A 13,166-nucleotide genomic window follows, 5' to 3' on the forward strand; every position below is an offset into this window, starting at 1 on the left:
TTAAATTGGTGACGTCTTGCGCATGCGCGTAAGTGGTAGCCGGAAGGTGGGAAAATTAATTCTGTCGCGTCGCCTGCGTACCCGTGAAATAAACATGGTTTTAAGTAAAAGTGTGTAACTTTACGGTGTATAAAACGCGACGAGAATACTCTTCAGTTATTCACCCGTCGCTGTAAGTACACTGTTTGATTGCCAGTGTTTTGTTTTTGTTTGTATGCGCACTGTTGGATTAAGTACGTAGCCTCGCTAGCATGTTATGGACACGCATGTGGGGCCGAATGAAAGTAGCAGCAGTCACTTTAAGTCATATATTAAAAGATTAAAATGTGCAAGTTTAGTCGGGTGCATCACTGAATATTACATTTTTGTAAAAGTGGTCACGTGCAGTTCTGCTGTTTACATTTTGTTCCCCTCCCACCAGTGTCGTGTATGAAACACGACACTGTCTGTTGTTATCCATACTCTTATTTAAAAGGGATGTTCACCAATTTGAACAACATCATTAGTATTCACAGCAACAACAAAAAACTGTCAATGCAGTCTTGCGAGTAATTCAAGATCTTTGACTCTTAAAATCCTGACGATTGATGTCCTATCATACCTTTTAATAAAAGAAATTGCATTAATGTTGTTTTGTTTATGTTCTCGCAGATCATAAAGGAACAGGCCCTCGACATCCCTGTGTGTGGAGGCTGACGGCCCCTCAGTGGGCACAGAATTCAAGCCAACCCTTCACTGTGTATTCTTTTTTTAATCTTGGAATTAGCGGCTTACCTTTCTGCAGCATGAAAATCGCGGTAGAGGGCTGTTGCCATGGAGAGCTGGACAAAATCTACGAGACAATCGGCTACCTTGAGAAAAAGGAAGCGGTAAAAGTGGACCTGCTGCTTTGCTGTGGAGACTTCCAAGCGGCTCGAAATGAAGGAGACATGAACTGTATGGCTATACCACTCAAGTACAGAATGATGCAGACCTTCTACAAGTCAGTTATTTTTTGTTGTTTTGTCTTTAAACAAAAAAAGAGGCAACATATGAGTGAGCATTTCATACTTTAATATTACCGTCTTTGATGCAGATACTATTCTGGAGAGAAGAAGGCTCCCGTCCTGACCATCTTCATTGGAGGGAACCATGAGGCTTCCAACCACCTGCAGGAGCTGCCGTATGGCGGCTGGGTGGCACCCAACATTTATTATCTAGGTAGGGACCAGCAAGACGGTACATGTGATTATTTTACCCACCTGTCTTCTCTGTTAATTCCCAGACATGACTGGGCTATGTTTCCACAGGTTATGCTGGTGTTGTTCGCTACAAAGGGATTAGAATTGGTGGCATATCTGGAATCTTTAAATCACATGACTACCGAAGGGGTGAGATTATATATATTTTTTCCTGTCTAAAGTTATACACACTCTGCAGTATGTTTATGAGAAATGTGTGCGCTTTAAGGTCACCATGAATTCCCTCCATACGATCCCAGTACACTTCGAAGTGTATATCACGTCCGAAATATTGAGGTATTCAAACTGAAACAGGTAAATGTTGATTCAACTTGTGCATATATTAAAAAATATTCAATGTTTATTTATCTAAATGTCATGTATTCATAAATCTTTATTTCCACAAAGATCCAGATGCCCATAGACATTTTCATGAGCCATGACTGGCCTCGTGGAATCTACCACCATGGTAGTACAGCGGAACTGTTGAGAAAGAAGAAGTTTCTGCGTCAGGAAGTGGAGTCCAACTCTCTGGGAAGTCCTGCAGCTGAGGAGCTCCTAGCTCACCTTCAGCCCAGATACTGGTTCTCTGCGCATCTTCATGTGAAATTTGCTGCTGTTAAGCAGCATCCGGTGAGTGTGACAGCCTTTTGCAACAGGCTGAATTGCGGCTATGGTCAGTATTAGCCGCTGATACATTTTAGACAGTGACTTTAATAATTCTAGGTACCTCTGTAGTACGCAAACTCAGTGAATACTCTTGTCTTTAGCCGAAAGCTAATGCTGCCCCACGTGTGACCAAGTTCCTCTCCCTGGATAAATGTCTGCCCTACAGGGACTTCTTACAGGTGAGAGTTGTGTTGTTAAATATACAAAGGTCTAGATGAAAGTGTAGAGGTGATGTTTTTTTAAATGATGATGTGTACGCTTGTGTTGCAGATTGTGGATGTTGCAGAGAGACCGGGTTCATCTGAGGGTCTTGAGTATGATCCAGAGTGGCTTGCTATTCTGAAGGCCACCAACAATCTACAAAGCACCAACGCTCACCCCTGGAACCCCCCCGAGAACAATGGCCTGCATGAACGGTACGCAGACGTAGCAGTTGCCTACTCTCTCTCTGTGTCTGTGTCTGTGTCTCTGTGTGTGTGTGTGTGTGTGTGTGTGTGTGTGTGTGTGTGTGAGTGACTATATTGAATTTGTCGCTTGTCTCTTTCATTTTTAGTTTATCTATATATAAGACCAGCATGATACGGATAATGTTCTGAATTGCTGCTAGAAAAAAATAATTTAATCAATTTGTCAGTCAATAAATTGACTTCTCTCGCAGTTAACGTAAACACAATGTCACATGCTGTTGTCTTTCCCCATCAGGTGGGACTTCAGACCTTCAGAAGCAGCGATGATGCAGGTGGCGAAGGATTTCAGCGGCGAACTTGCCATTCCAGACAACTTTAGCCAGACTGTGCAACCCTACGACCCCAAAAGGCCCAAGCAGCATGCCTCCCCCAGCTGTAACACCAACCCTCAGACGACCGAGCTCTGTGCTACGTTGGGGCTCACTGACCTCTACGCCCATGCTTTGCAGGGAGGTGGCAACTTGAGCAGAATTCAGGCCGGCACAGGAGGGGATGATGATGGTGAAAGTGCGGACGAACACAGCGAGTACCCGACCGACACTTCAGGATTGTCGAGTTCGTATAATCCCGATGAGATCACCATAGAGGATGAGTGGGAGGAAGAGGAAGGAAAGGAGGAGGTTGACGGAAGCTCTAACCCAATATTAGCAGTAAGGGGAGAGAATCCCTCTGATGGACCTGCAGGCGAAGTCCACACCCCCGGCCGAATGGTTCTGCCCGCGCCCAAATCGGATACCTCGCCCACTAATCTGTCCCACTTGATGAACCTGCCACCTCCCTCCCACTCGACCCCGGCAGTGGCAGCTCACCTTTGCCCTGGAGCAGAAAGGGAAGAACCCTGCGAGGACGAAGATGATGTCGCCGATGATGATGATGCCTCAGCATTACCTACCCTAAAACGTACCAGCGACGAAGCCGAGGCTCCTGGCAGTAAAGTTACAACTCCCAGAATCAAACGCAGAAACCAGGTCATCTATACAACAGTGGAGGATGACGACGAGTGAGGATTAGAGGTCAGGGCAGGCCAAAAAGTGAGGACTCATTTCATACCATTTGTAACGGGGTGTACAATACTCAATTTTATTGATTTGTAAAACTTTGTATTAAGTTATGTATCTACTTTCTGCCTTGTTATACTTCTACAGAGGTGACGAAAGAGATGTATGGCTTCATGAAAACACACTAAAAGCAGACGGATAGATTCTTGTTAAAATATTTTTGTACTTATAATTTCAAGAGTAAAGAGGCTGAGAAATTAAAATATCCGTTTGGCTTTTAAATGAACTACTGACATAATTGTGCAGCCACTCCTCAAAGTCCCAAAGGGGAACTTATCATTTGTCTGTTAAGGTCTTTTGTTTCACTTCATCAGAAGCACGAGGCAAGTGAAAGAAAAGCGACCAGCATTCTGCACTCGTAGTGCCATTCACAGCTTTATTGAACACTCTGTATTTGAATATTTCTTGGGAATAGCATTGTAATTTAAATGTCAAAGTGTTGAGATTTTTAGCCATGTTTAGGATCCGTATGCCTGGTTGTGAATCGGAAAACAAAAAGATTCTCCAGGACACCAAAATTAGTTTAAATCCAACAGATTTATTTAGGCCTATTTAAATGATCTATTCCAGGGTCACAGGTGTGCTCTGCTAAAATCAAAAATGTCATTAGAATTCAGACAATATACAACATACAGTGTGTATTCAACAAGATCTCTTTACATCCATACAAAGAGCCGATACAGTATAGCCTAACAACAGGGTGCCACGCTATTGGTTTAGAGTACAAGCCAATGTCAGAGAAATGGTATTCCTGTACTTTGCCTACGAAGCAAACGAGACATGATTCACAGAAAATAAGAAACCCGGGAATAGGCACTTTGTTTAGTTTTTTTTGTGTGCGTTTTCTTCAATTCACTTTAGAAAAGCCTCGGACAGCAACCAGGGCACACAGCTCTGTTTGACGAGCAAGTTAAATTAATAAATAAAACCATTTCACCAACAACTTAGCGTCAGGACTAAAGGACAGATGAGGGACACAACATGGTCACATTTTCTCCTACAGGTTTATTAGAAATCTCATTCCTATCCCAATATATCCTATAATCTGGGCAAAGAGCCATAGATGGACAACCAAATTGCCTGCTACTACAATTAGCTCCATCACTCAATGTAACAATCAAAAAGTGATATTAAGCTTTTTATTGAATAAAGAGATTTAGTAAGTCTTGTTTTAAATGCAGTATTACTTTCTTTGTGTTTGAGGGATACATTTTCTGCTACAGATGTAATTAGTGAACAGTTTTCTGATCATACATAATATTAAAGTCACACACAAACACTTCAGATCAAGTCCGTATTGGTGCTTCACATTTTGCCCGTATGAGCACTGAAACATTAAAACCCTAAATATTTTTGGGAACACGGCACTTCAGCAACCTTTTGTTAAACAAGCAAGTCTGATCAATGAGAGACACAAAGTAAAGTCAGCGAGTTGTGTCAAGTTTAGAGAAACGCAAGTGGGAGGAGTCAACACAACGGGACAATAAATATACGTACAAATGGAGTTATGCTCGGCAAACCGTGCCGTGGATCTCATGGAAGGTCGGGAAAGGATTACAAACGATGGGATCATTCCAGGGGTACATTATGAAGCATTATTCACAGCGGGGTTTGATTGATTCAGGCGTTGGAGGAGGCAAAGCAAGCGGGTGCGAGCTCTGACAAAAGTAGACGAAGAAAGCAGTCGCAACCTCAAAATGTGGCTTTTTTTTGTTGTTTTATGTCTAGGCCCCTTCTTTTCTTTTTCTCTCTCCTTTCTAGGCCGTTTGCCACGAAATCAGGGCTGTGACCGAAATGATGCAAGGCAGGATGAACACGAAAGAAACTTCACAAATGTGTGCTAAATACTACAACAGGCTTGCCACTGTCTTCCGCATTCTATTTCTTCCTCTTTGTAATTTTCCCCAAACGCACTCGTTGGACGAGGGACACGGACGGGGAACATTTTTGTGTCTTCCTCCGACTCCGTCTGCTCTTCCTTTCCTTTTATTCTCTCCTTTGAACTTCTGTCTGCTCTGACAGGAGGATGAATGGAGGGTAAGGGGTTGTGAGTGGATACTGTGTTTCTCAGCATCGGGGCCCCACCCCTTTAAGTTGGCCGAAGGAGACATGATGGTTGAAGGGCTGTGGTTGGTGGTGCGGATGGTGGAATACTGGTGGGGGTCGTGGAGGTCTAGTTCCCACCACAGCAGGCTCGGGTGGAGTGGGCGTCTGGGTCCTGGAGGTTGACCCCCCGGTGTCGCGCTGCATGTGTAGGGTTCTGGGTGTCTGTTTTTGGCATCTTTTTTGCTGCAAAAACAAAGAAATATTTTTACATTAAAAGAAAACATACTTTGTAACTAGAGAGAACTCAGAGAGTGAATATATCCACCTAGATTATAAAAAACTGAAAGGATTAATTACATTTTGAATTCCCGTATCAACATCTGGATTCAGATCCACACCCAAAAAAGTGAAAGATTCTCATAGATCCATCTAATTTTTTTTTTTAAATCATCTGTTTATCTTTGTTAAAAACATCCTGAAACAACATTAAATGTGCTTCATTTTTTAAAAATGTGTATTCCTCACATCTCCCAATGTCTGGTGATCCTTTCAAGGATTTAGGCTCCAGATCAGAATCAACATGTTATCTCTTGTTCGTTGACTCGTGGCTTAATTTCCCACTCATTTCACTCCTACGACTTAAGTTTCATTCTCTTTTGAAATAAAAGTTGTGTTTTTTGGGGGGGTTTTCTTATGTAAATGAGAGAAGACCCACCGATGGCCAGGAAGAGCTCGTTGACGTTCATGGCCGTCTTAGCAGAGGTCTCCATGAAGAGCAAGCCGGTGTCTTCAGCATACGTCTGGGCGTCCTTTTCCATACAACACACAAACAAATAAAACATCAGCGGGAATTTTCAAAAACATAAACTTTTTTTTAAAAAAGCCTAAAGCTGAAAAGAACAAATGTGTTTTATCTACAAGTGTGTGAAAAAAATGTATCTCAGCTGTGACGTGCAGCTTTTGCAAAAAACTTCAGCACCAGTATTTGAATGCAGCCAAATAGGTACTATTTGATTAACAGATCCTTGTGCCCTATTATCTAATCTTTTCATAGTTGAGTACACAAGCATGAGGAAGTGCAAATTCATTGAATAGCATTGGCGCCATCCTCTAACATCACAAACTATGCCAGCCTTACACATGACCCTTGCGACTTAAAGCACCCAATAAGCAGCCAATAATAATAATAATTACTGCTACAATCCATTACCTGTCGTATCTAGCAGTTACTAGTTAGGTTACAGCCCCCCATCTGGTTGCTTACCTCATACTCCACAAGTCTCCTCTCCGCCAGGTCGGCCTTGTTCCCGGCCAGAGCAATAACAATGTTCGGACTGGCCTGCCTCTGCAGCTCCTTCACCCAGGCCTTGGCTCTCTCAAAGGTCTCCTGCACAAACACGGCACCAAGGTCAGATTAACCACCAACGCACACAGGTGCAAATACCAGCCAACAATGGCAGAGGTCACAGAGGCTGTGCATGGGCGATACATCAACATCAGCATATTTATCAGTTAGGGAGCAGACTCCTAAAGTTGATGCTGGGTATACTGCTACATGATAATATCAGATTGTCCGTTTTGATCTAATATTGTCATGTAGTAAGTTATTGCTGTAAAGGCTGTGTTTCAGTTTATTCAAATCATTTCTTCATGCATTTGTTTTGGCTGCTACACTATAAAAGTCTGACAAACACTTTTTGCGGGCTACAACAGTTTTTACCGTGAACAGTATTTAGTCTCCATGTTGTCATTATCGCCCAGATCTACACAAACAAGTAGCGATTGGAATCTGTTCACACTATACCGGCTTGGTGATGTCAAAGACGACAATGGCGGCCTGAGCGCCGCGGTAGTACATGGGAGCCAGGCTGTGGTATCGCTCCTGTCCTGCGGTGTCCCAGATCTCAAACTTTACTGTGGTGTCATCGAGACACACCGACTGAGCCAGGAACGCAGCTGGAGATGAAAGATGTGAGGGGGAAATGACAGGTTAACATGCGTTTCTTTAAATCACCCGATGAGTATTGCAAACCAACACACATTCCACATTCACCTCCGATAGTCGTCTCCTGGAACTCGTCGAACTGGCCTTTGACGAAGCGCAGCACCAGGCTGGACTTGCCCACGGCCATGTCGCCCAGCAGCACCAACTTGAACTGGCAGATCTTGGTCTGTGGTAGTGTGCCGTTGGAGCGGCCTCCACTCCCTCTGGAGCTCATACTGAACCCGTGTAGGAGTCAGCGGCGGGGGGAAGGGGGGTGGGGTGGGCGGCTGGGCCTCCTCCCTGGGGTGGAGATGGGTGCTTCTGGGATGTGTCAGTCACCTGCGCTGCCTTTTCCCCGAGCGTAGTCGATTCTCGCTGAGGATGTCTTCACCTCTGTATACATGAAGCATTGAACGTTTTGTTTGGGTGCAAGATTACATCATGGCTTTGCTCATACACACTTTTATTGTATTCTTCAATGCAACTTCACGCCTCCTCCAGGGCACCAAGAAAGTCCAAAGATTAGAGTTTCATAAGCTGCAGATCTAAAATGAATTCGAGGAATAGCAATCCAACTGCATACTTATTTATTTATGTTACATTTACAAGCCCTGAATTGTCTTCTGTGTCCACATCCCACCTTACAGTGTTATTTCTTTCTCAACAAAAAAGAACCCCACTAGGATTAGTGTTTTGCTTTGTGTTGGCAGGAAGATCTTTGCAGCTGCATTGCTTTGACGTTTAACAGCCCTGAATGTCTCCTCTGTGCTCACGGATTCACAGTTTGAAAACATTTCCCGTTGTTAGCAGTGTCCCTTTATCACGCAGAGAAATGTGGGATGCTGCGCCTCAAATTGGTGTCTCCCATAGACACTAATGCTGAAACGTCCATCACTGCAGCAAACCGGTCATATTCCTCAGACCTCGACGCCGCATGACACCGCGTCTGGCATTGCTGCAGGACGTCACCGCGAGACGTTCAGGATACTGCCTCCAGTAAACGTTATCACATCACCAGACCCCCGTTATCATGTTGCGTTATGTGCTAACGGGACAAAACTGAATTCATATTTCGACGCCCGATTAAGCACGAAAACGCTAACAGTCGGTCTAAATGACGTAAAGCTGTAGAGAGAGAAATGTAAGAGTATTCACCTTATAACCCGTCGTTTCAGCAATGCAGGTATCGCAAGCTTGACTGTTGACAATTTGGCTAACAGCTGGTAGAACGAAAACGTTAACACTTCCTGTAAACTGGCGCATGCGCACTGAGTGCCGCATTGTCAAACCAGAACGCAACAGCCCATTCGGTGACTTCACATTTTTACATTCTTCAGTTTCCACTAAACGTACTCATGTGGACTCACTTGTATCTGTTGTTTTTAGCGGCCGAAAACAAGATGTGTTAAATTCACAACAACAGGTGTAATCGAGGCCGAGTCACGTGTTTTACCACCGCACTCACGCGAAGTTACCCTTAATGTGTAAATAATATGAGTCGGCTTTTGAATGGCGTTCATTGACCACGGGAGTTTTCGTAATGTGGCCTCCAGGCCGCAGGGGGCGCTGGAGCGCAGATACGAAGGCACTCGGAAGTCTTTTCCACACGAAGGATGTTTGAATTATTTCGATATGTAGATTTGTCTAAATACAAAAAAAACGTTAATATTTATATAACTAATACACAGTTGTTTGTTGGAGTTTACCTGCGATAGCTGACATTATACCAACGGCAAACAGAAAGAAGCAGGAAAGGACACCGCGGTAAGTCTAAGTTATCCATTCATTAATGTTAGAGCGAGCAAAACATGATCTAAGTATGACACACTTGAGGTACATACATGCAATTTCCATTACATGCCACTTCATGCTTCTAGTCTTCTGCAATTCAGAGGGGGAGATTGTGCTTCTCAATCCTCTACATGTTATTGACAGCTTAAATTAGCTCACATTATAAAATATGTAGGATTGTTGTAAATTCAACTTTTACAATGCTTGAAAGAGTAGCTTGATCTCACCCTACTGCAACTAAACAATGCTACGTATGCAGTGTACATTAATACACTAGTAATCCAATAATGTGCAACAATTCGGTCCCAATATATTCTTAATTTTATATATTGATATATATATATTCCACCTACCTCATGTACACAACGTATCCTGTGACAATCTTTCCATATATATTCATCCTTGCACTCTGCATCATTGCACTATTATCACCACTTCATTGTCATTGTTGTGTTATATGTTCATATATATTTATATATATATATTTAGTTATACTTTTGTGTGTATATTTATATTTATGTGTACATAGTAGTTTAAATGTTTATGCTTACCTTTTGTTCTACTTGTTTTTTGTTTATTTGTCTATTTTTGTGGATTTATGTTGAGAGCAGGGTCAAATTCCTTGTATGTATACACAATACATGGCCAATAAAGCTTATTCTGATGATAGTATAACAACACATTTTTCTGCTTCAATTGATACTTTACCAAGTACATCTTGCCAAAAATACCCACGTTCTTTTAATAATTTCAGTGGAGGACTTTTACTTTGCGATGTTGCTACTTTTAGTCAAGCAAAGAATCTGAATATTCCCTCCATCACTGGCTAAAAAAGTAAATAATTCTGGTCACATGCTCATGCATTTACAGTTCTGATAGCTCTGTGTTTTTGTTGTTTATTTTTGCTGTGGTTTGATCCAGGTTCAGGGAACCAACGACAGCAGTGTGGTGAGCAAGGTGTCCGCTGCAGCAAGGAGCTACTTCCAGGACGTCTTCCTTCAACACTTTGTGTGGAAAGTGGCCAGGAGAGCCCCGCTCATCAACAGGTCAGCAGGGTCACACATCGCTTTGCACATGCATTGTGTTCGGCCTTGGTGGACAGTGGTAGCGTGATAAATGGACATCATTTATGCACTGGCGAAGAACCACCGCATACAGGAGTCGTACTGTGACTGTGAATCCTGATCCATGAGATGAGACGAGTAACGAGTCGAAATACTCGCATGTACTGCAAGGATATGAAACACAAATTATGTCAATGACAGGAAATCAAATCAGGATTTTCATATGGATTAATCTACTTTTTAATATATTTATCTGTTATAAAATATTATAAAATAGTGTCTATGACAGATCCTTAGAGCTCAGTATTATGTCCTTAAATTGTTGATAGTAGTATAAGGACCACAGTGTACATTAATAACAATAATAACCTGTTATTGCAAATAAAAGTATTTGGTGTAATTGTATGTTTTAGGGGGTACTATGTGCGCTGGAAAGCTGTGGACCACTGTGTGAGAACCTTCCTCCACATTACTGAAAACTGCCCCAAGAGACAGGCAAGTTAGCGGCATATTGTTCGACACTCTTTAATATAGAAAGTGGGAAAGGAGAGGCTTTGTATCTGATACGCCACCCTCCCTTTTTTTTGTTAGATTCTTCCTTTGGGCGCAGGGTTCGCCTCCACGCAGATGAAGCACTTGACGGGGCTGTTGTGTTTGAAGTCGATTTTCCCGACGTCGCCCGGCACAAGGCGGCCCTGATTCGTTCCAATGATGCACTGAGGGGGCTGTTAGAACCCCATTTAGCTTCTCCGACAGGTTTGTCATTTCCCCCACGCGTTTCATTGAGACTCAAAGAGATTTTCTTTTGTCAAATATCAAATAAGGGAGATTTCTGAAGTGTACGTCTGCCCCTGTGTCTTCAGGACCTGTGTACGTGTCCAGTGGTCACTACCATCTGCTCGGGGTGGACGTTAGAGAGGAGTCCCGGGTGGAAGAGGCTCTGGGTGCAGCTGGTCTGGACTGGGCTGCCCCCACTCTAATTCTCTCTGAAGTGGTGCTCACCTACATGGAAACACAATGGCAAGGAATGCAATTTGGTCTATTTAGGGGACCATATCACCCCCTTTGGTTTCATACATAATATAAAGAGTAGAATTTTTTAATCACCTACTTTGAATTATATTATTACAACATCGAGCAAAATAAACATGATCATTGTGTCAGCTGTGGTTGTCCAGCTATGATGCAAATGCTGTTGTGACTTCCAGGTCAGATGCTGTCATTAGTTGGGTGGCAAAGCTCCTCCCCCAGTCCCTCTTTGCCATGTATGAGCAGATACAACCACGCGATCCCTTTGGTCGCATCATGCAAGATCATTTCCTCAAACTGAAGAGTAACCCTGGACCACCAAGGTCCACCTGGTCCTCTCGACTCAGAGGACGGAGACCCGGGAAAGCTTTGTGTCGAGCAGGTGGTCTGTACAGGTGATTCACCAGCGACCCGATGGAGGCACACTGCTGCTATAGTCAGTCACACAGGTGAGATGAAACGGGAAGTCTCATTCTTTTTCATGTTTGTTTTCATATCTTTATTTATTATACAACAAAGCTCTCTCTTTTTCTTTCTTTTTTGCAGGCAAAAGCTTTCTGTTTGTGTTTGGTGGAAAGACAGAATCGGAGGCAGCTCTGGGTGACGGCTACTTCCTGCTCTATTCTGTCCCAGGAGGCCTCTCCTGGGACAGAATAGAGCTGCGGCCCTCTCCTGTTCCCAGGTCTGTAGCTTTTCAAAGCTCATGACTTTCACACCATTCAGTTCGGAGAGAGAAAAAGACCATGTCCTGAAGTGTTCTGCTTTGTTTTAGGTACTCTCACTCTGCCCACATGATTGGGGAAAATCTGGTTGTGGTTGGTGGAGTCTGGCTGCATTCAGATGGTGTACCGGGCGTCATGATGATCGACCTCGCCACGCGCAGCACTTTGGAGTTCAGCCTGGACACGGTCAGTTAACATGCATCAACCTCAGGCTGCAAAGGCCTGGGTTTGATCCCTGAAAAGTGGCATCAGTCGCGACATGGAATTAAATATCGTAACGATGCAGCTTAATAGATCAGTTAGCCTCAGGATTGAGCCTTTTAAGAAGATACTAACGGATACACCTCTGTGTGTTCTGCCATCTCTAGACCTCGGTGCCGTGGCCGCTGATGCTCCACTCATTCTGCTCCGAGCTGACGGAGTCTGAAGAACCAGAGCTGCTCCTGATGGGTGGGGGAGGAAACTGTTTCTCTTTTGGGACCCACTTCAACCTTCAGCCGGTCACTATGGACCTCAGACCTGCACTAGGATGAAGTAGCTTAAAGTGTCTCTGTGTGACTGAAAGCTACTGAAATCAGCGACAAAAAGTTACTGTGAGGAACTTTTATCTGGTTCTGAAACAGTCTCAGTCTAATGCTGATGCTTCGATATGACCCCCGTAATTAAACAAGACCGTCGGAGAGAAGATCGGCTATTTCTATGTAGTTATTCTTAATGCTTGTCAGCGGTGCGACCGGTTCGCTGCTCCGCCGGTTTGCTGCTCCGCCGGTCCCCGCTGGGAGCCAACAGCTACACCACATTGCTGGGCCCGCTGGGGGGAATGGAGGCACGAGAGAACCAGGACTGGAAGTTGCAGACTATCAAACTCTGCTGCAGTAGAATGAGAGGTTTTTGAAAGGGAAACAGAAACCACCTTTGTCCACAGGGGCTGCCAAAGTCCACATAAAATGAAAGTTCCTAAAGGAAAGTAGCTTTTAAACTGAGAAGGTTCAAAAGACATTAACAACTCATGTATGAAAAAGTCTGCTTACTGTTCATTTTTTTATTATTATGTGTGAGACCTCAGTTCCCAATCACAAAATAGTAAATTAAAATCTAAGTAAAATATCAACTTAT

General features: G+C 43.5%; 3 protein-coding genes across 3 annotated transcripts; 2 read left to right on the forward strand and 1 right to left on the reverse strand.

Moving 5' to 3' along the window:
- The first annotated feature begins 22 nt into the window (after positions 1–22).
- dbr1 (debranching RNA lariats 1) lies at positions 23–4,696 on the forward strand. Its single transcript, XM_034561158.1, has 9 exons — positions 23–172; positions 652–982; positions 1,076–1,200; positions 1,290–1,370; positions 1,450–1,535; positions 1,629–1,853; positions 1,991–2,068; positions 2,160–2,305; positions 2,592–4,696. The coding sequence occupies exons 2-9, from the start codon at positions 786–788 to the stop codon at positions 3,358–3,360; spliced, it is 1,707 nt and encodes a 568-aa protein (XP_034417049.1). The 5' UTR covers positions 23–172; positions 652–785; the 3' UTR covers positions 3,361–4,696.
- Positions 4,400–8,726, reverse strand: rab5b (RAB5B, member RAS oncogene family). The gene is made up of 6 exons (XM_034561159.1): positions 8,600–8,726; positions 7,514–7,837; positions 7,265–7,416; positions 6,725–6,847; positions 6,176–6,269; positions 4,400–5,703 (listed from the first exon to the last, which is right to left on the reverse strand). Exons 2-6 carry the CDS (start codon positions 7,677–7,679, stop codon positions 5,588–5,590), a joined length of 651 nt encoding a protein of 216 aa, XP_034417050.1. The 5' UTR covers positions 7,680–7,837; positions 8,600–8,726; the 3' UTR covers positions 4,400–5,587.
- Positions 8,727–9,166: 440 nt separating this feature from the next.
- Positions 9,167–13,161, forward strand: lcmt2 (leucine carboxyl methyltransferase 2; the record flags this gene model as incomplete). Its single annotated transcript, XM_034561885.1, is given in 11 exon segments — positions 9,167–9,208; positions 10,157–10,281; positions 10,713–10,794; positions 10,891–10,912; positions 10,915–11,055; positions 11,163–11,319; positions 11,508–11,644; positions 11,646–11,777; positions 11,875–12,010; positions 12,101–12,236; positions 12,419–13,161. Coding segments are annotated over 11 exon segments (1,275 nt in total), but the record flags the coding sequence as incomplete, so codon positions are not given.
- Positions 13,162–13,166: the final 5 nt, after the last annotated feature.

This window comes from Cyclopterus lumpus, chromosome 21 (genome assembly GCF_009769545.1).
Source record: "Cyclopterus lumpus isolate fCycLum1 chromosome 21, fCycLum1.pri, whole genome shotgun sequence".
NCBI lineage: Eukaryota > Metazoa > Chordata > Actinopteri > Perciformes > Cyclopteridae > Cyclopterus > Cyclopterus lumpus.